The following is a 23,038-nucleotide window of genomic DNA, read 5'->3' as shown; positions in this document are numbered from 1 at the left end:
CTTTCCTCAGGAATAAAATTAATGTATGATTTTAATACTCCCAAATATGGTACAAACGCTAAGGGAGAAATTGCTCACAAATTTGCTTTAGAGAGCCTTACATATTACATATCAGTAGAATCTTCTACAACTGGGGATATTGATGGAGTATTTTACACTGGAAATGCATTTTCTGGAAGTTTAGACCATGAGGCAAATGCCTATCTGAATGCTAATGGAGCTCGGTCATCCCTCAAGTTTGAGGCCCACTCTAAAGCAGATGGACTCTGGATCATTGAAATCAAAGAATTACTTGCAGTTGAAGCATCTACCCGTCGTATTTATGCTGTCTGGGAGCACAACGGGAAGAACTATGCACGATGTACATCTCGTTTCACAACAACAGGGACTCAGAGATGCAAAGCAACCTTAGAGCTGGCTCCTTGGGATGTATCAGCAGATCTTCAGATTCAAGCCATTCAGCCAAATCCCTACCTGGGCATGGCATCAGTTAATGAGGTTGTTGTAGTGAAAATCAGTCCTGTAAACCAGAAAGCTAGCTGGAAGGGTGAAGGCCAAATTCACTCATTATCTCTCAGTCATGATATGCAGTTATCAAATGAAAAATCAAAGGCAAAATTTGTTATTTCTGGATCTTTGGAAGGATACATGGATTTCCTCAAAGACATCAAGTGTCCCATTTCTGAGAAGAGCTTATGGGATATTTGGAAGCTGGACGTCACTACCAGTGCTGACAGGAAACAGTACTTGAATGGTTCGGCATCCCTCGTGTACACAAAGAGTGAGGATGGTTACTTTTTCCCCATACCTGTGAATAAGCTGACTGATGGCTTCACTGTCACTATTCCTGAGTTACACCTAAAGGCCCCAAGCCCTGTTCTCAGCACTCCAGAGTTCAGCCTTCCTTTCACCACTCTCCAGGTCCCAGCATACACCATTGACATGCGCAACATAAAAATTCCACAGACACTAAGCACAATGCCATTTGATGTCCATTTGCCCGCACTGCCAAAACTAAGATTCCCCAAAGTGGATGTAGGAGCAAATTATATTACTTTAGAAGAATATAAAATGCCATTTTTTGAGGTGACAATACCTGAATACCAAGTAACTATGTCTCAATTCACTTTACCAAAGAGTGTTTCATTTGGCAGTTTCTCTGTAGACCTTGATGAAGTAGCTAATAAAATTGCAGATTTTGAACTGCCTACAATTACCATTCCTGAACAGAAAATTGAGATCCCCCCTCTGAAAATATCCTTGCCTGCTGGAATTTACATCCCATCATTTGGTGCCTTGACTGGATCTTTCAAAGTGTCTTCCCCTTTGTACAATGTCACCTGGAGAACAGACTTGACAAATAGGAAGGACTCTTTTGAACATTCCATTGACTCCACCTGCAGCTCAACATTGCAATTCCTGGAATATGACCTGAATGGTAAGACCTTAAAATTCTATATTCCATAATTTTAGGGGATAAAAATTATTGTAGACTAGGCTTTTTCAGATCTTTTTTCCCCAGGCCTTTGCATATGAAGGTGTTTTTGTCTATTTAGCATTGATGTTAGAGAACACTTCTTTTATCAGCAGTGGCACTTTTTCATAAATTACTATCAGAGTCTCAGTCAGTCACCCTGAAGACTAATGACTATATATATGTGTGTCATATCCATGTTGAGATACAATGTGAATTTTAAAATGCTCCTGTCAAACAAATTTTTTCATATCTTTTTATTTGGGAATTATGGACATTCAGTTTCTTGAATCATAATTTGACATACCAGTGAAATACCCCACAACTGGCCATCAAACATACAACTGGATATGTCTTTTATATTGTTTGTTGGTAATACACACATTTGAAATCTTTTTTACAGTTGTTTCAAACTATGAATATAAAGAAGGCATGTTTGTTATGAAGACAACCGGCAGCTTTTCACATCGTGACATGAGTGCCAACTACAAGGAAAATCTGACTATTTCAGGATTTGGGTAAAGATTTGCTCTAATCATACAATTTATAATAGACATAATTGCAAGTGATGAGTTGTTGCTTTGATCTCTAATGCCCTAGGGTGCTTTGCAGTAATCGATAAGAACCTGTGTATCTACCCCACCTATTTTGACACACTATTGGCTGTGTCCTTTTCCTTCTCAAGGTAACTTTAAAGCTGTTCCCTCTCAGGGTTTCTAGAACAGCTTTTCTCACCAGCCCCATGTCAGAAAACCGCTGAGACATAAACACGGTATTTTATAATCAGAGCAGTTCTAGATCTAACCATCAACATAGCTAGGTTTCTTCTCAGTGGATCCCTCTGCCACCACAAACCATTATAGAGTAATTTTTATTCACAAGTGCCCACGTCAGACTTGGCTGTCTTACTGCCTGTTTTGATCTGCAAGTGTTGTGTTGATACATCCAAGGGACAGAATCGGTGAAGGCAAGTACAAATGCAGATAAACAGTAGTGCCTACACTTGTGTTGGTGGAAAAATTGCACTCAGTTTGTGAAAATCTGTAGAAAGCTGACAACTGTACAGCTACAGGTTTTATTTTGCTACCCTAATTTAATGAAAATTCTCAACAGAGCTCAATGTAGTTTTATCTAAAACAGGAAAATTGCAGTGGCATAAAGTTTTGAATGTGTCAGGCTAAATTCTAAGAAATGTGGATAGTAAACCCTACATTTTATTTTCACGATAAAGGCATTGTTTACATACATACATATATGTATATATATGAAATTATAGGTGTTACTGTATTCAGACATACTGCATTGGGCTTGTGCTTTGTGCATTGATTCATAGCTGTGTATTTACTGTGGTTTCAGAGCCCTGGAGGACACTTTGTCACTAGATATCATCAGCCCAACTTTCACAGATGTTCATGTGCGTTACCAAGAGAATGAAAGGAAATCATCCGGCTCAATATCCTCACCCTCAGCCGGGACCCTTGCTTATGTCCTTGAAGGGGATGATGAAATTTTCATTGCCAGAGTTTACTACCAAACTCAGGTAAGTCTGATATGAGCAATAAAAAGCAAAAATGCTTGATGTGGTCAGAGGAAAAGTTCTCTTTTAAATTTTGTGTGTGCTTATGTTGAGATATAAATTAACTACCAAATAAAAACTGTATTATCAGTAATAAAAGGTTTTATTTCCTACACTGGCCTTTCCAGTACTAAAAGTACTATGTGTGTAAAGAGGTATTTTCAACTCCTTCACACAGTTATTTTTTCCATCTCCTATGGTCAAGAAGGCATACCCACTGAAAGGGTAGAATGTACAAAGTCAGTTTTAGATAAGCTACCCATCAGGTTTAATAGATAGCCATAGCCCAGGGTTGTAGTAATTCTAAGTAGCCTCATGGCTACTTAGAATTACTACATAAGTGACCATTATAGGAATAAGGCCACCAGAAGAGGTTAGAGCATCTGTGAAGTGTCTTTTTTAATCCTTTAATATGTTACAATACATGCTTTTATTACTGGCATACTGCAATAATTTCAGAATTAAAATCTTACCTTCCAAAATTATATACTAATTTAGGGATAACAAGAAACTCATAATTCAATATTTACTATAAAAATGGAAAAACTATACATGTAAATATATTCTCATTTGAGGATTTAGTAACTACTCTGTCTAAACTGTCTCATTTATTTTAATGATTACAAAATTAAATCCTGTAATATTTTCATATGAAGAAAATGCTTTTTGAATTCACTTTAATTGATTTCAGGAATGAGTAGAAGGCTCATTTTCCCAAGTAATTCACCTCCCTTATGAGACATGATAGGCATTTAATACAAAGGAAGGAAAAATCTTATTTGCAGTCAGATATTAAAGAAGACCAGACTAAGTTATGTTCTAGCCTTGCTCTTTGAAGAAGCTTGAAGTAGCTTGGTACGAGATAATTTCTTCCAAAATAACCTTTCAAGATGAGAGCAGACAGACAGCAAACAGACAGTGGACAAAAAATTGGAGAGTGCTTGTCTTAATCAATGACAAAATTAAAGGTGCAACAATGAGAATGTTGAAATACACTCATAAATAATATTGGAGTTTTCTTACCCTGTTTTCTATTTTCAGTCTGCTCCCCAGGAGGACATTGACATACTAAAAGGTGAGATATCCTTCAAGGAACCTGAGCGGATTCAAATGAAATTCAACTGGAATGAGGATGCTGCCAAAGACTTGCTGTTGGGTCTGAAAGAAAGAGTGCCTAAAATGACAGATGCAGTCTATAGGTATGTTAATCGGTACCATAAGGAGCATATGGGACTGGAAATTAGTGCTGCCACCTTAAAGATGAAGAATATAATGCAGAATAATGCTGAAAAAGCATACACTTTTGCTGCAAATCAAATAGATGAAATAGATGCTCAGCTTCGCACGGCTGCTAATGATGCCTCTGACAAATATCAGGAGCTGAAGTTCAAAGCTAAACGGCTTTATAGAAGAGCAGCAGATCAGGCTGAACAGTTTGACTATCAAAGAATAAAAGCAAAACTTTTGGATGTTTTAATTGACATAATAGAAGAGTACCACCAGAAAATAAAACACGTAATTGACTCAGCCACTGAATTCCTGAAAACCACAAAATTCCAGGTCCCTGGGCTGTCTGAAAAGTACAGTGGTGCAGAAATATACATCATGACTACAGAGAAGGTAGCAAAAAGTGCTGATGTATGCCTTTCAAAACTTCAGGAGTACTTTGATGCCTTGATTGCAGCTATCAATGAGCTGGAAGTCAGACTTCCTGCTTCTGAAACAATTCTTAGAGGCCGTAATGTACTTGATCAAATTAAAGCAATGCTGAAAGATTTGCAGGAAAAAATCAGGCAGACATTTGCTACTCTTCAGGAAGCTGACTTTGCAGGAAGGCTGAAGCAACTGAAACAAGTAGTGCAACAAGTTTTTCAGAAGGTAGAAGAAATGGTTAGAAGCTTGCAATCCAAAAATTTTGAAGACATTAAAGTCCAAACACAACAGCTGTACAAAGATGCAATGGCTTCAGACTTTGCCCAGAAGCTGAGATCCTTGACAAAAGATGTTAAAAAATATGTTTCTCAGTTCAAAGACTTCAGCCAGAAGACGTTCCAGGACCTCTCAGAAAAGCTGCACCAGCTGCTCCTCTACGTAAAGTCATTGCGGGAGGAATATTTTGATCCAACTACACTTGGATTGTCAGTTAAATACTATGAGGTGGAAGACAAGGTACTGGAATGGCTGAAGGATATCATAGATCTTCTCGTGGATTGGCACAATACGTATGTTGGAGATCTTGCTGGCATTGTTACACGCCTGACAGACCAAGTAAGAGAATTGGTGGAAATCTACAGTCAGGAATATTATGATCTTATAACTGATTTTGAAGGAAAAGGAAAACAGAAGATCATGGAACTCTCATCTGCTGCTCAGGAAAAAATCCGATATTGGTCTGCAGCTGCTAAGAGGAAAATTGATGAACATAACAAGCAACTCAAAGAAAAACTCCGGGAGATCTATGGGCAGCTTAGTCAGTCCCAAGCAAAGCTAATCAGTGAAGCCAAAAGGTTAATTGATCTAACTATAGAAAATTACTCTGCTTTCCTGCAATATATCTCAGAGCTTCTTCGCTGGCTTGAGCAAATAACAGCTGAGAGCATAAAACCGTATGTAGCTGTTCGTCAAGGAGAGCTTAGAATACAGGTGCCCATGTGACTGGCAGTCCATTTACCACATGCCCCAAAAAAGCAGACAGGCACTCAGGAAGAAAGTGGAAATGACACACATAGTGATTCAGCAAGGCATTGAGAAAGGCTCCAGGAAATGGAAAGAAATGCAACTGATGAACAACTTGACACTGAGCAAGTGAGTCCTCAGAAGATTATGGAAAATATTCAGCAGCGCATGAACACCTGAATGGACATGTAGAAGAGGAGAAGTAACAAGTTTCTACCAAAATGTATTTAAATATAACAGCAGTCAATATACTGGAGCTTCAGGTAGATGTTTGAATCTGAATTTGTAAATTAAAACTTAATAAACTACACTAGGTTATTTTAATAAGCTTAATAAGCCAATAAATGAGTTCTTTATTACATTTTTGTGTCATTCATTACAACTACTTTTACTTGGAGCATAAGGCTTAATCCAACAATTTTCAAGGTCAATGGGAAGTCTTTTCTTTGATTTCAGTATGTTGGATCAAGTCAATAATGTGCAATACATATTGTAAATAGTCACAAAAGCTATGGAATACATAGAATAAACAGGTTTTAAGATAAAGGTCACATTCATAAGCCAGTTGAAGGAAGACTTGGAAACACATCTAGTTCCCAGCATAAAAATACCTTCATAGATAAGTAAGGAAAAGGGCATGTATAAAAACATGAATTTAAAAAAATGGTAAATTCTGAAAATGGCATAAAAAATTGAAAATTAACATACAAACATAGGTAGAAATATGACTCCTGGAAAATTGCAGATAATAATACAAAGGTTTTCTTAATAAAAATTAATTTATGCCTGCATCAGTTTTCAGAAAACTATGCCAAGAATTTTAGATGGGTTTTCTTTCTACTGGCTAATTTAAATTTCAGAAATACAGGGTTTTCTCACCTGTTTCCCCATGATATTTCTGGTTTCACTTTAAATTGTCTATCTTTTACTTATTGTGAGTTTAGTCAAGTGTCAAAGTTTCACAGACATCACTGTGTATGATGGGAGTCAAAAAGTTTTCCCCTCCTAGGCTGAAACCTATCATTCATTTAAATGAATTTTCATTTAAAGATGAATTTAAAGTACGGTGAAGAAGTCCCTCACAAAATAAGCCTATTTTTAAGTGGAATATATGTTGACCTGCAAATGGTGTACTTTCAGCTGTTGGAATACTATATAGACAGTCCTAGAGAAATGCATGCTCAGGCTGAAATAATGTTGCCTCTTTGAGAATAAACTTTTTTGACAAAGAACACTAGAAAGTTTGTGCACATGTCTGTTTTGATAAAATCAGTCCACTCTGTAATATGGCTGTTGCTTGTTCATTAATGGGAAAACAGAGAATCTGCTTTCGTTCCATGGTATGATGGAGTACATACATGAAGTGATAGAGCACCAAGACATTGATATCCCTATTGATAGATAATATTATTACCTGAGTAGCTTTGCCAGTAATGATTCTTATCAGATAAGCTACTTTAACCCTGAAATCAGAATCTTGCAAGCGTGGTAGTATATACACACCTATCTAGCTGTCAGCAAGTGGGTATCTCTTAGAAACTGAGGTAAATCCATTTTCTCTTCAGAGCTTTCACCCATCACAATTACAGCAAAAATTTTCAGAATAAGAGATAGAATAGTCCCCTGTGAACTATAAGTTTTGATTCTGAATAGAACCAATCTGCATATGTCACCCTGCCCAGGGGAACGAAAGGTATAAAAATCCCTGTTTACATGTTCTACTGAGTATCCCAGTAAAAAAAGATGTCAGCTTCAGAGCCCTTTCACCTTCATTCACAAGGAAACTGAAGCCTATGGGTCATCTGATCTTTATTGGATGTCAGATTGCACCACTCATTTCCCTGAATTTCAGAAATGTTTAAGCACAACCAGATTTCTCAGACACTGAATGATTGTTGCTTCCCTTTGTCATGACAAACAGCCCTGTGAAACAAAGGACAGTAGCATAAATTATAATAGATATGGGAGGAGAGAGATTTGAAGTTTTGTTTTCTTTTGTTTCCCCCCTCATGTCTATTTATTTCTGTCCATCATCCGTCATTCTTGGAAGGATTATAAATGCTAAAAAAGGATTTACTTATAAGGAATGGGTTAACTGATTAATAAATACGCCAAATAGTATAAATACGCCAAATAGTATAAATACTGGCTCTTATTGGCAAGGATGAAGCTTCCCAAGAGCAAACACAGTAGTTTGCACACTAAGCTGTGGTTAGAGGTTAGAGATTTCCAAGTCTCATAGCAGCATTGCTGCCAGTTGGATTAAAGCTCTCAATCCTGTAATCGATGTGCCATCTTGCAGTCATCCCACAGTTGGTCTGGGGGTGGGGGGAGGGCCTGGAAGCAGAACACTGCTCTCAAAATTGGTCTTACTGGAACTTAGCTGTTTTGTAAATCCCCACACCAGAGAGATCATCTCAAGTACCCCTTTGAAACTCAGGCAGTATTTTTACACAGGAAGAGGCTGTTTGTGCTTGTATGTGGATGTCCCACAAGCACGTACAACTAGGTGTCACTTTAATTTCCATTCTTTTTCCTGTTGTTTGGTTGTTGCTGCTGTTTTGTTTCAAGATCTAGAAAATTTTAGCCTTATTTCCCATGTAGTATGTTACAGAAATATAGACAAAACCACAATTATTCAAATTGTGTTGCAACTTATGAAATGTTTTCAGTATAATAATTTGTAATATTATTAGTTCTATTTTGGCTTCTTTTTAGTTTATATAATAGGAAAGATTCTATTTCATTAAATCCAATTGTGTGGGAGATAACAGGGAATCAGCAACTATCTGGGGCTCAGTGACACTGCTTCTTTTATTTTCTTTTTTTTTCTATAGTCTTCATCATCTGAATTCTCATAAATGCCAGAGGGGCTTTTCTTTATAATTTACAGCAGGTATCAGACATAGAGCAGAACTGGTTGTAAAAGTTTAATTACGTGAAACATTTTAACAAGAAATTGAGAGAACAATATGCCCTGCTCTAACTAAGTGATTGTAGAAATAACATTGACAAGAAACGTGTGTGTTCCTAAATGAAAAACTTTTGCAGATGTAGGGCAGAAAAAACGTTCCATAATTTTAGATTATGCAACCAACAAGAGCTAATTTTTTATTAAGTGATTTAAAAGTACATGCATAGTTTGTTTCATATACAGAGATTCTACACACTTACCCACCTCCACACACACCATCACCCACCTCTGGCTCTAAATTATGCTATTGATACTTTTAGAGCAACTGCCATTATGGCCTACTGATACCTTTCAAACTTTATATTAAAATATTTAGTTGTTCAGTAAGTGACACAAAAATTTGTACTACTCTTCTGCTGGCAGATTTATTGCCCAGGTGGGAAACCAGAATTTATTAAAGGCCATGCGGACATACAGAATTGCTTGTATTCCATTTCTGCACAGCCAAATCCTGGCCCAAATGAAATCGATAGCAAAATGTCTATTGGCCTCAGCAGGAGTAGGCTTTGGCCAGTTAGGTGTATAACTTGAGAAGCACTCTGGGATCCTGTAGGACAAAGCTATATTATTATCTATTAAAATCTACACAAAAATATCATTGAAAGAACACGCAGACAAGAAAATTAATCACTAACAAATTTGAGACAGATCAGAATGAAGCTTGCCTGTACAACGTTAACCAGAGCTTCTTTATAAGCTTTTACCCAGTTTTACTTAGTATCACAGAGAAAGTCTGCTGGGGCCAAGAATTCTAGGTTCTGGTCCCAGGCCTTAGACACGGAAATATACACATACATCTCATCACCCTTTCCCTTCTTTCATTATCCATCCGAGGTGTTAAGGGACACTGGGACCTTATAGAATAAAAGCCTGTGTTGGATGTTTGCAAGACCCAACTGGGCAAATTCTTGAGCAACACAATCTGAGTTAAAGCTCGCCTCTGTTCGGAGAAGTAGATTGTACTACAGACCTCCCAAGGTCCCCTACAACCTGAGTTACTTTGTGATTCTCTTGTGACTAAATTTATATGGCTTTAGGTTGCCATCTCTAACACTGTACCTACCCTTTGGTAAATGGCTTATGAGCAATTGGCTGCATCATTATTGTAATGTATCATTATTCAAAGACAGAGAAGTTTTATGGTATGCCTGCATGTAAACACATCCTCATTCTGATTGCAACCATGAGCCATCCTAAAATACCCTGAAGCATTCCAGCAACTGAAGCTTTCTCAGCTGGCTCTGTCTCTTTCCTGTTCTATGCTCTTCACGTGAATTTATACAGAAGTGCTCCTTTGCCTTACCAAACCACAGACACTTTCCCAACGTGCAGGAACTGATATTATGATTATTACTATTCATATCCTGACAAAAGGATTGTGGTAGCTGTTAGAAGAACAAACTGCACATCTCCGAATGGCTGGAGAAGGGTCCTCTGCTAGGCTGGGCATTGGCAGAGTGAGAGGATCAAGTACATGAGCAACAGTTCCACCACCAACTTGGGGAAGTAACAAAGGTCATGCAAAATGCTTACACCGTGCATCTGTTGTGAAGAATTTGCCAGCTGTTTGCTGTAAGCAGAGACCCACCACAAGTTATAACCTCATATTGATTTCCCAGCAAATGAATTCAAGGGGACATATTAGAAACAGTCTTGAATTTATGGGTAAATCTATTAATCTACACTGCCTTTGGGACTCAAGGAACAAGTTCTTGTCTCTGAACAAGTGATATGAACTAGCTCAAACATTATATAGCCTACAGGAAATAGGACTTGGAACAACTCTCTATTCAAGTGTCCAAGTTTCCTTAAAGAGGGAGCCAAAAGCCATATGCAGCATAGGTGCCTGGGGGACCTGAGACTTGGTCTGAAGCAAGGAGTGAACCAAAAACACAGCAGAGAGAGCATGAAGAATGAAAATATTCACTAGATCTACCCTACAAATGGCATGGTTAGATACTTAGGGGAGGCCACTGGGGTGAGTAAAGATGGTCTTAATTAAGGCCGTGCATGGGGAAAAATATCAAACCTACAATCTAAGTGCTGGGACCTGAGACTTGGTCTGAAGCAAGGAGTGAACCAAAAACACAGCAGAGAGAGCATGAAGAATGAAAATATTCACTAGATCTACCCTACAAATGGCATGGTTAGATGCTTAGGGGAGGCCACTGGGGTGAGTAAAGATGGTCTTAATTAAGGCCGTGCATGGGGAAAAATATCAAACCTACAACTCTAAGTGCTGCCTGCCACTTCTATTACACTACTGAAAGAGGCTGGTAACTCCTGGGTTTCTGGGCGACCTGGTTATTCTTACAGGGGTAATATTCTGCCCTCATTTCTGTTCAGTTTTGACTAAGGATGGAAAGGCAACAGCCTCCAAACCATACTTTTCTTTCCCCACATTTTCCCTACTACCTCTACCTTTATCATAGTTAAGATGTATTCCAATGTTGTTGCCAAGTAGAGGAAAAAAGTTAACATACTTGTTAACTTGTTATTTTGCTGTAATATATTTTCTGGCATTTGCAATGACTACAGGAGTTTATTTCTAAAAAGCTTCATAGTGCTTTTATTCAGTTTTCTCTAGAAAGTGTTTTATGGATATCTTCCTATTCAGCTCTACCTCTGCTCTGAGAGCATTGGTAATTGTGGTTCTATTGGTAGGTTTCATCTATGGAAGGTTTTTGCACTGGAAACCTCAGAAATAGTTTCATCTGTTAACATGTTGTTTTGTCACTAGTCTCATAAACAGCCCCACACAGTGTCCACCAGTCACTCTGAAAGGTCACTTATTTCTTTCCTTCTAATACCTGTAATATTCTTAAGTTTTAAATCAGTGGCTCACCTGACTGGAAGTGAAGATCCAAAGCCAGTTACAAGATGCTATTAGGCCCCTGTGCTAAGGCCACCAGATCAAACCTCTGCATTTAGGCAGAAACTCCCCTTTTCCCAGGTATATGCTCACTCCTTTACACTTCACAATCCCATTCAGACTGCATCATATTATGCTGCTAAAAAGGAAGAAAAATGGAAAGGTGGTATCACTGTCTCCGAAGTTCAGTATAGGTGTTAATTTAATTTATTTCAAGATTGCTACCTTTGAATGTTCTCAAAGAGAAGCTGGATAAAAAAAAAGCTCTCACCAACACCTACTACCTCTGTGCTGCATGACACTTTGAACAGACATTTTCCATTGTTAGCAGGCTGTTTGTCTCTCCATAATGGTCTTTCTCAGTTACTATATTTGTTTATTTAATAAGCCTTTGTTTTTCTCTATGGAAATAATTGGCTTATAACTACTTGCAAACAATATGGACAGTTATGCAAAGGCATTTCATTTTAAAGCTGCAGAACTGAAAACCAGCCAAATCTGAAGGAACACACATCTCTCACACATAGCCCATATTCCAGCAGTACAAACCCCACAACCTCTCTCTCTCAGGCACATCTGTCTATATGTGCAAACATCCATGCAAACACACGCACACGTACTATGTACATTACTGTCAAGTTAAAAGCCTAAAGTTAATCCTTAATCCTTAGGTCATCCCCTTCATTTCAGCACATCGAGCCAGCCAAGCCTTCCCAACATGCCTGTCAGCAGTAAGTTGACGTAACTCTTCCCACTCAGGACCCATTAATTCAGCAGTTTCACCAGTGGTGTTCCACCAGGTTCATCTTCCAAAGCTTCAATTTTTGTTTAAACACAGAATCAGAAAGTTATAGATTTTGGGTCCTGCAGCTTTCCTTTGTTTTTTTTGCACTCCATTTCAGCTGGAATGTGCTGATGAATTCATTGCACAATTATGTAAAGTGATACTGTTGTTCTTATTCAACAATGGCCAGTTCCTCCTCCAAAGGATTTGAGCTGAAATTTTCCAATCCTTTTGGAAACACACTTTTTCAAAGAAAAATTTTGTTGATATTTCACTAGCCCAGTAATGACCTGGTGACTTCTTTGTGGCCATGTGTATTTGTGTCATCTGCACTCTATGTCATCCCTCTTCAGGTTTCCACTGAACATCACTATCTTTTCGGTTTTTACAAATCGTCTTGATGTATACCCCATGTCTGACTTCCCTTAAAAACCCATTGTAGAGACAGGGTCAAGTTTTAATAGCTCACATTCTGGATTGGGGTTCAGTTCCTAGACCAGCTTTTTATCCGCTGCATCATTCATCCACCTCATTTTCTCATATATTAGTTTCCCATGAGTAAAATGGAAATTATACTTCTCTGCTTTTCAGTGGAATTGTCAGAATGAAGCTAACTCATGACCTGGAGACAATCTGATAAGTCTCGTTGTGCTGAAGACCATGAAGTAGATAGACACACTGTAATGGCAACAAGAAATCAAGATACATGTATTGACTTCTCTCTCCCATCATCATGTTTATTGTTTTAGTAATTTGGAGTTGATTTCATGTGCTAAATCACTCAGAAACACTCTAGTCCACCCCAAAACCATCATACATACCAGGCATCAAACATATAACACTCTCATACAGATAAATGATCCGAGGACTGGACTCAGCGGCTGCTAGCAGTTAATTTATATCGTGGTTTCACCATAAACTTTTAACTTTGGAAATAACCTGCCACCCGTTTCAGTTTTTGGCTGCCACATAATGCACCTTTGTGAAGTCACTTTTCTGTCTAATAGAGATGTTTCTTTTTATGGGTGAACATTTGTTTAAAAATAACAAATAGTAATCTCATTTACCGTTCACAAAAAGTGTGCTACTTAACTGTATGAAACCAAGTCCCATTTCATCTGGTTTAATGTTTAGCAAGGCATGCAAACTAGTTGATATTACAGGGAGAAGATGATTTATTTAATAAGATTACATTACTTTTTTTTTTTCATTAAAAAAACAAATAATTGCAACCAAAAAAAAGTGTTTAAAGTAGAAAAGCATAGCCTGCAAAGATTGATACTGAAAAGTCAGCACATATTGGAAAGTCTGATGCTAAGCTCAGCTGCTTCTTCACCCCGTCTCCACTTCTGTTCTGGGTCTGGTGTGCAGCCAGTCTCTGTTTCTGAAGTTGAGTACTCCCATAGTGATTACTGATATCCACCATAATGTAGTTAGCAGATAGCCCATTTGTTCCGCTCTGGATAAGGTTGCAACAGAACATTTTAAGCACACTGTGCTCCCCTGGGGAGGATAAAATTTAGGATATATATAGATATAACATGTAATGTGCAATGCCTAATATATACATTTACATGTTATATCTAATAACTATATTTACGTGTTACATCTGTCTGTATTCTCCTTGTGACAAGAAGTTGAACTGGAGTCAGCAGTATTATCTTCTACCCAAGAAGGCCAACCACATACTGGGAAGTTGTAGCTAGCAGGTCTGTGACGAGATCCTTCTCCTCTATTTGGCATTTGTGAGACCACATCTGGATTACTGTGTCTGGTTTGGGGATCCCCAGTGAAAGAGAGCCATGGACATACCAGAGTCAGTTCAGCAGTGGCCAGCAACCTACTCAGGGGGCTGGAGCAAACAAGAGGTAGATGGATGGGTTGCTGAGTCTTAAGAGGAAAAGGCTGAGGAGAGGCATTATTTCTGTTTTCATGACCTGTCACATGATTATGGAGAAGACAGAGTCAAGCTCTTCTTAGAGCAGAAAGACAAAAAGCAATAAATAAAAGCTGTAAGAAGAATAAAAAAATTACCCTGTGAAGAATCAAACGCTAACATAGATCCAGGAGAGGTTGTGGAATGTTCTTTTTTGGACATGTTCAGAACTCAGATGGGAACAGTCACAAACAACTTCATCTGACTTCAAAATTCAATGTAACTTCCAAGTTAGTCCTACTTTGTGTAGGGTATTGGATCAGATGATCGCAAGGGGTACGTTACACTCTGAATTACTCTATTTCATGATAAGACCAAAACCCTGTAGGCACCCCAAAAACAGAGAAAAGCTGTGAGTTCACACCTATGGTAGAGATTTCTCAAAGGAAATCTTAGTTACGAATGTCCTATACAGGAAAATCTTCCAGTGGAACTCACATTTGACTATGCAACACAAATGTGTATTAAACCTGGCTTCAGCACTTGTGCTCCCAAAGCTATTCAGTGTAATGTGAATACTCCCACTCACATTGCAAGTCACAGAAAATTGCCCTACACGACATTTAGTAGTCATAGAGTCCCCTGCTTTGTTGTGATCGTCAACGCATGTAGAAATTGTTTTGGTGGTTAGATGGGCCAGTAAATATGATCTTTTGATGTAATGCATTCCTCTTACTCATTAGATGCCTTTTTGAGATTAATCTAAGAATGTTGATCTTGCAGTCAACCAGATAACACTTCTTTTTTCTTTTGGGAAAGGGAGGGATGGGATGTCTACAATTTTCTTGGCTAAAGCAATTCTGATACTTTTATGCATTTGAGCCTTTGTTCTTAAAATAAACACATAAACTTGGCTTAAAGTAAGAAGTAGTAGAATTTGTTTGTTATTAGACTGCACTTGTGATTAGAAGAACCATTAACCAGCAGCTGTTCTTATGCACTGTGTGAGATGACCACACTTTCCCCACATATTTTGGAGGGCAAGAATGGCATGTGCTATGATGCTAAGGATCTCACAAATGTCAAGGATGCCTTTTAAATTACATTTACTGCTGTGTTTCTGCAGCCAAAGAAGCACTGTAGGAGAACAAGGAGACCCTGAGCAATACAAAAAGCCTACGTCCAATTATTTTTACCTCTGAGCTTGCCTTCTGCTATCAGGTTGTCAAGTATAATTTTCTTGGGATGCTGTCCTCGCAGAGAAAAAATACACAAAAAAAGACCGTTCATGCAAACATGAACATCTTCCTAAGGTAACACTGCTGTGTGTACACCAGAGGTCATGAACCTTTTTCAGAGGACTGTAATTTCTTCAATCTCTTCTATTTAAAGTTGTTTATGCCCTTTTCATGTCCCTTCAGATACTGCCCCAGAAGTGTCTGGTAGGAAGCCATGGTGTATTTCTCCCTATTTTGACCTTTGTTGGCAAGTGGGTTTGACCTTTAAGATTTTTAATCATTGTTTTAATGATATTTAATGATATTTAATGATAATGAAATGTTTTAATCATTGAGACCTCTAAGATCGAGTCCAACCATCAATCTGACACTGCCAAGTCCGCCACTAAACATGTCTCTAAGTGCCACATCTAAATGTTTTTTAAATACCTCCAGGGAGGGTGACTCAACCACTTCCACAGGCAGCCTGTTCCAGAGCTTGACAACCCTTTCCATGAAGAAATTTTTTCCCCATATCCAAACTAAACATCCCCTGATGCAACCTGAGGCCATTTCCTCTTGCCCATTCATTGTTATTTGGGAGAACAGACTGACCCCTACCTGGCTACAACCTCCTTTCATGCAGTTGTAGAGAGCAATGAGGTCTCCCCTGAGCCTCCTTTTCTCCAGGCTAAACACCCTCAGCTCCCTCAGCAGCTCCTTATAAGACTTGTACTTCAGACCCTTCACCAGCTCCTGCACCTTTAGGATCTCCCTGTTTTAGAATATCCAGTCTTCCTGCACTTCTTTGCCCTTCAGGGAGTGGCAGAGTCCCAGCCAGTGCCACGGTGTAGTTCTACCAGCAGCTGACGGTTCCTCACAGCCATGGACAAGGGGGCACCCACCACCTTGCATCTCTGTACCCTACCACAGTCCTCCTGGCAGCTGGAAGCTCTATTCATAATAAACCTGCCTGGAACAACTGAACAGACATCAAACTAATGTCATCAAACTGATTAGCTATAAAGCTAATTTGTCTCTAAAGGTAATAGTGATTGAAAATGGGGAAAATGTCATTGGTATACAGATTTTAGGGTGCAAAACTTGTGCAAAAACATCAGGAAAGGACAGATTCAGGAAAAACAGAGAAAAACACAGATTCACAAGAAGTAGTGCAGCCCTGGAATCCAAAGCGGCTCTAGGAAAGGGTCATTATCCAAACGGTCACTCATGATTAAGGGCATCCTGTGCTGAAGAGTGAGACAGCAACAGCAGCAATGAGAGCTCTGGCCTTACATTAGGCTCTCTAAATACATGGATTCAAGGCATGGGGAAGAATCTTAAACCGATCCTTTACCCCTGTTCAGTACATGTACAGACCTCACATTGTGGCTTGACCTTCACTGGTCCTAAAACACTTGAAGTACATTACTTTTGGCAGCCCTACAGCAGGGTCAGCAACCTCCAGCAAGAGCCAGTAACAAAGAGCTCAGGTGCAATAACATCTTAAATCACCACAGCTGCTTGTTTGGTGTGCGTGAGTCACAGGTCCAAGCGGATGAGTATAAAAACCTAAAGGTTAAATCTATATTAGTAAACTAAATAGTGTCAGGGCCATCAAGCCATCTGGAACAATCTGACGCATCCATAATATTAAACTCTCTTAACCTCTAGCACAGGACAGCTGCCTGCATGTTGCCTGCTGGCAATGGTCCCTGGCCTGAACTAACTCACAAGCCATACCTAGGAATTGTTTGGGAGGTTGTTAGTTGATCTAGGCCAAAACCACACTGAGGACTGTTCTAATAATTGAACAGTGTGGATGAGTACATTCCAATGCCTGTGCCCATGCCTTGACACTCTTTAATTTACCAGAATACATGTACCCATAGTTTTCTGAATGTGTCACTAATCCATCTACTGTCTCTAAGTATTTTGGTCTCTGAATTTATGTATTTGAAACATATGCAGCCTGACAGTACTTCTTTACTCTACACATTCATAATTGGTGTGTTGGCATACAGCACCCAAAATTTCCTCCATAAATACACTTTTTTTGATGACTGCAAATGAATACATCTCTACTTGGAATAAAACCCTCCATGTTTGGTCAAGCCAAGCATACATTCGGAACTGGAGAAGCCTGGAATGCACATCTGGAATGTGTGATGGCATTAAGAGATTCTAAATACCAGAAGAGCAACAAATTTGGCTTCTGAACACAGCACTTACATTTATTTCACAGGCTTTGATATTCTTTGTTTGTCAAGCCTCTGTGGACGCAGAGGTCTGAAGAGTCTTGGTGCTTTTTAACCCACCAAATTTTAGTAAAATTCAGCAAGTTCTCTGGTTCTGGTTCCACAAACATGTGCCAAAGGTAGACTTTTTGTACAACACTACTTCTGGAATTGCCTGAAGATTTTTCCATTTACTACCACTAGTTTGAGCACACTTCCTTTTCTACCCTTCCCTGCTTCTACCTCTCCCATGGACAAAGGCATGGGGAACTATAACTTAGGGATAGTAAGTGCAGAAACCTGAAAATATGCAAAACAAGCCCAAAACATAATTTTCCCCCTTTAAATTGTTGGCTTCTTCTTTGCTTTAATCTGCTTTCCTTCCAAATAAAACATGATTTTTTGGAACGTTACCATGCAACATGCTTTGTTATCATTCAGTTAGTCCATTCTTGTTACCAATCCTTGAGTAGATCTACGTTCTTTTGATATGAAAAAAATCACCTTTCACAGAAAAGACATGGACCACAGGTTGCTCCCCACCTCTCTGCAACAAACATTTGGGAGCAGGAAGTTTCTACCTTTTTAATTTTTTTTTCTCCCAGTTGTTTTGACAATGATTACTTTTAATGTCGTGTCAATAAATCCATTCAAATCTGGAGCAATGTTGGCTTGAATAAACAAGAAAAATTTCAAAAATAACCTTTCTCCTGTATATATTCCAATAAACGGAGTCATGTTATACTCAATAGTAATTATGAGGTGACCCTATAAATTATTATACAGTGATTCATGTTATTCTATAGACTTTAGGTCATACACTTCATTTCAAGCTAAAAGTGCTGCAAAGAATATATTAGGCTCTAGAGGAAACAGGGAAAGAATATAGTGTACACTTCATATTGGTATCACGGGAGACCTGGCTGTGAGAAAGCACTTCCCAGCAAAATATACTGAAATTACTGCAATGAACCTGAGCTGAAGAAGCAACTGCGTGTTTCCCTACTGACTTGAGAGAGGGAGGACATCAGCTTGTCTACAGAAGCAGTGATTGGAATTAAATCTCCATAAATTCTTTGTCTGTTCAGCACTAGACAGAAGATTAAACATAATAACATTAGCATGGCTTTGTTTCAGAACATGATTTATGATGATGTGACACTGTATAAGAATTGACATACTTCATTCTCTCATAAATTTTTCTTCAGTCTACCTGAAAACACTTTCTGTAGGAGGCAAATAGACCTAAATTTCAGTGGTGGGAAACAAGCATGAGCAACTAAAAGTGAACCAAATGTCCCACAACCACTTAGAATATGGGAGTATGTTGGCCAAGGCACATATTCCATCCTTCTGATTTTATCAGCCATTTTTCTGTACCTAACCTGTGTCTCCTAGAGGAATCAGTGCATACCTGTCTGGTCTGCAGCAGCTAGACAAGCTCTCTCTGTTTTGTCTGACTGACAAAAACGCAAACTTTGAGAATCAATCAAAGCTGGCAGAAGGAGAAAGGAAGTCGCCACTAAACTAGGAAATCTAGTTTGCCCATCTCAGTTCCTTTGATTTTGGATTTTACTGATTCTGTGTCTTGCCTTTGATTTTAATTAACAGCAGAGGGAAGTTTCTTGTTCCAGGAAAACATTTCTCTATTCCTGAAGATGAGCAGGTGGCTACATGACCAATTTCCTCTCTGCAAACGCTGAGCACAACCAAGCCTCCCGTCACCTCCCAGATTCACAACATTGAAAACAAGACTTTTTTCCCACATCTGTTCTGGCTGGCTGGTCCCATCTGTGGGCTACCCAGATAATGCTGGGAGGAGCTGGCTGCAAATCAGGTCAAAGACTCCAACAGGATCTGTTTACCACAGCTGGTATCTTCCTGGTTTTCTCACACCTCTAATCACATCACCAGCATTCTGGTGTCAAATATATGGCAGGGAAAGGGCTGCCCCAAGGATGGCACTTAAAGTGGGCTGTCCCAGACAGGACAGTTCATCCAGCCTAACTCTTGCTTCCCACTCCACTGTGTGCAAAGCTCAGAAGTGAGCTGTACTACCTTCCCTACAACAGCAGGCAGTCCTGAAGGGCAAAGAAGTGCAGGAAGACTGGATATTCTAAAACAGGGAGATCCTAAAGGTGCAGGAGCTGGTGAAGGGTCTGAAGTACAAGTCTTATAAGGAGCTGCTGAGGGAGCTGAGGGTGTTTAGCCTGGAGAAAAGGAGGCTCAGGGGAGACCTCATTGCTCTCTACAACTGCATGAAAGGAGGTTGTAGCCAGGTAGGGGTCAGTCTGTTCTCCCAAATAACAATGAATGGGCAAGAGGAAATGGCCTCAGGTTGCATCAGGGGATGTTTAGTTTGGATATGGGGAAAAAATTTCTTCATGGAAAGGGTTGTCAAGCTCTGGAACAGGCTGCCTGTGGAAGTGGTTGAGTCACCCTCCCTGGAGGTATTTAAAAAACATTTAGATGTGGCACTTAGAGACATGTTTAGTGGCGGACTTGGCAGTGTCAGATTGATGGTTGGACTCAATGATCTTAAAGGTCTTTTCCAACCTCAATGATTCTATGATTCATTGCTTCCAGACAGATTTACTTTTTCCTCTTCAGAAGGTCAATGAGTTCAAGGCAGGTGTGAAAGCTGTTGCACGAAACAGCCAAAGGGTTATATAGTGCACCTTCCAGTGTGTGGTCCCGCCAAATATTTTTGCATGGACTTTCAAGTTGGCCCTAAAATGGTTTCCAAAACAAGGTCAGGGGAATGCATTGGAAACTACTGCTGCCATCATTCAAAGAACAAACAGCATCAAAATATTAAAAGTGTGGAGTAAAATGTACCATATGGTCCTGCTGTAACGACATCCAGCCTTACCTCTGGGGCTTTATTAACCCGAAAGATCCAGGCAGCATGCAGAACACTTCGTCTGAAATACACTGGTCAGTCAGACGATGGCACTGCAGACCCAGGTCCACCAGCTGCCTCCTGCACTCATTAAAACCTTTGCTTGGCCGTTCATTATTCTGTTTTCATTCTCCATCCCAGTTTTCCCCGGTTACCTGGTTGGAAACTGTACCCCCTGATAATTCATATGCTGGCGCAGACAGCCCATGGCAAACGTTGCTAAGAGAGGGACTGCCACCTGTTAAGAATCCAGGGTTTGGGGATGCAGTGAAGTGTGCTCCTTTCCCACACTAGTATTTTAAAAGGTTATAGATCATGTGTGCATAATAGGCAGAACATTAGGTCACTTGTCTCACTTACAACAATAATCCGTTTTGATATGGGTCAGGTTGACACAAAGGGTCCACCCATACCAGATCTATTGACGAAACTGATCCCTTTCCCCCAAACTAATGAAATTTTCAACTAATGGGTACTTAAGTTAATAAAGTGTGCCACACATCTGCTAGAAGCCATTTGTAAAATAAAGCACTGGAGTTCAATTTTGAGAACATTGACATAATGTTTGAGTGGCATCCCACAGGGACCCAGCATGGCACCAAATTAAGGAGAGTAACACAATAAACGTGTGAGAAATAACGTTAGTATATAAACAGTAAGTAGGAGCTTCTTTTTCTTTAAAGGAAGTGTAATACTACTTGGGGTTCATACCATCACTAATGAATTGAACGGGACAAATCCTGATCTCCCCTCACAGCCAATGAGCATTTGGACAATGACTTCAATAGGACCAGGATTTAACCTGGGGAATTATTTTGACGGAAATTGGCAACAAGCTGGTTCTTATAGCTAAAAAGTATCTTTGCACTGAACTTGTGCATGACTCAAACTCTCCACTCCATTTTGTGGGGGATTTTTTGTAAAGGAAATTGGAGGAAAAAACATTCAGCAGAGCCTGAGAGATTTATTTTTTAATTCCTGAAGTTATCTTGCTTGATACAATCCAAGCTAAATGTTTCTTAGCAGCAACAAAGCTCTCCTTTTCTGCTGCCCTGGGGATAAAACACAGTAATCATTCTAGACTATCAGCTGAATTTTAATAGTCCTCTTTCCTATGCCACTCATTGCAAACCAAGGAGCAGCAAGGAATATCAGCAATTTGCCTGATCATCATGAGTGGCATTGCTCTTCTTAAAAAAGGTACTTTTCAAACATTGCATTGTTATAGTTGGCCAACATTTTTGCATGAAAAACACTTTTGATTTTACAATTACATTGAAAAATGAAAAACAAGCGAGTTTTGACGGTACCACTCATAATCAATTGCCTTTTCAAAACAGTAAAACAACATCTGAGAGAACTTAAAAGATTTTTTTTTAACAAAATAAAATTATCTAACTTTTTGTAGTACTTCTGTCATATTTTGAAGAGGAAAAATTGCTACATTACTAAAGCTAAAATTTTAATTCAAAAACTGAGAAGGATTTACAGCTCTATTTACTAATTACTCTTTTTCTCAGAGTTTATATGGAGAAAAGATATGTTGATCTTATAAAAAAGACCTTTAGATCTCCTTGTTAGCATATTCCTAAAGCAGTTTTTCAGTTAAATGGGCGGTTGCCAAGTGATGTGAAAAGCTTATACTGAAGAATTAGCAGAGTTTATGCCTTGACTTTGATACACATTTATTGTCCCATTGAAGACAGGATGAAACCTGGCCATAGACAAGAACTCCAGTCCTGCTTTTGTTTTGCAGCTCCCACAGTTGAAAATGCTGTTAAACTGTGATTGCATTTACAGCAAACGTTGGACATTATTCAATCTATTTTTTTACTTAAAAAACCTCTCCATTTTTAACCTTATTTATTCATATCCCACATAGATTAACATTGTAAACATGTTGCTTTCCCTCTTTTCCTTCAGTTGTCCTCCATTTCAGCTTTTAGTTCTGGAAAACAGGAATCAAATGCTCATCCAAGTTCATGGGCTCAGCCTTAATCTGGCCTCAATCTAAATGTGGTTGGAGCCCCCTTATCCACCCTACACTGGAACATAGTTACTCTCATCCCTCAATGCATACATATGTTGTTCCAAGAATAATGTTTCTCACAATATTCCCAAGCTTTCAACACTGAGTTCAATTGTCTTTTATAGTACATATATGGCAGGGTGGGGGGGGAATAGATGGGCATGTGCAGAGGAAAATCCCACTCAAACATCACTGCTGTGAGACTGTTTTTTCCAAGCTGGTTGACTCCAGGATACGTTCATGAAATAGTCCCCAAGCAAACCATTTCTGTATTCCTCATCTTATAGCACACAAATACATGGGAGCCTTCTCAGCAACTGCAATAGGGTTTGAACTGCATCCTGCTCTGCTCAGGAAAACCAACTTGAGTGGGCTGAGGAGTCTGTTGTGTCTGCGTGGGAGCTGAGTGGGTGGGTGGGTG

The 23,038-nt window shown here is 39.1% G+C and overlaps 1 protein-coding gene across 1 annotated transcript in view; it reads left to right on the top strand.

The window, feature by feature from the left end:
* Positions 1-6,087, top strand: part of APOB (apolipoprotein B) — a 35,967-nt gene extending 29,880 nt beyond the window's left edge. Inside the window, 6 exon segments of the mRNA XM_017744921.1 lie at positions 1-1,438; positions 1,878-1,992; positions 2,831-3,014; positions 4,092-5,702; positions 5,704-5,827; positions 5,830-6,087. Coding sequence (XP_017600410.1) covers positions 1-1,438; positions 1,878-1,992; positions 2,831-3,014; positions 4,092-5,702; positions 5,704-5,827; positions 5,830-5,906 — 3,549 coding nt within the window. The 3' untranslated portion in view covers positions 5,907-6,087.
* The last annotated feature ends 16,951 nt before the right edge of the window (positions 6,088-23,038 follow it).

Source organism: Corvus brachyrhynchos, unplaced genomic scaffold (genome assembly GCF_000691975.1).
Source record: "Corvus brachyrhynchos isolate BGI_N302 unplaced genomic scaffold, ASM69197v1 scaffold116, whole genome shotgun sequence".
Taxonomy (NCBI): Eukaryota; Metazoa; Chordata; class Aves; order Passeriformes; family Corvidae; genus Corvus; species Corvus brachyrhynchos.
This window is presented reverse-complemented; position numbering and strand designations above follow the sequence as displayed.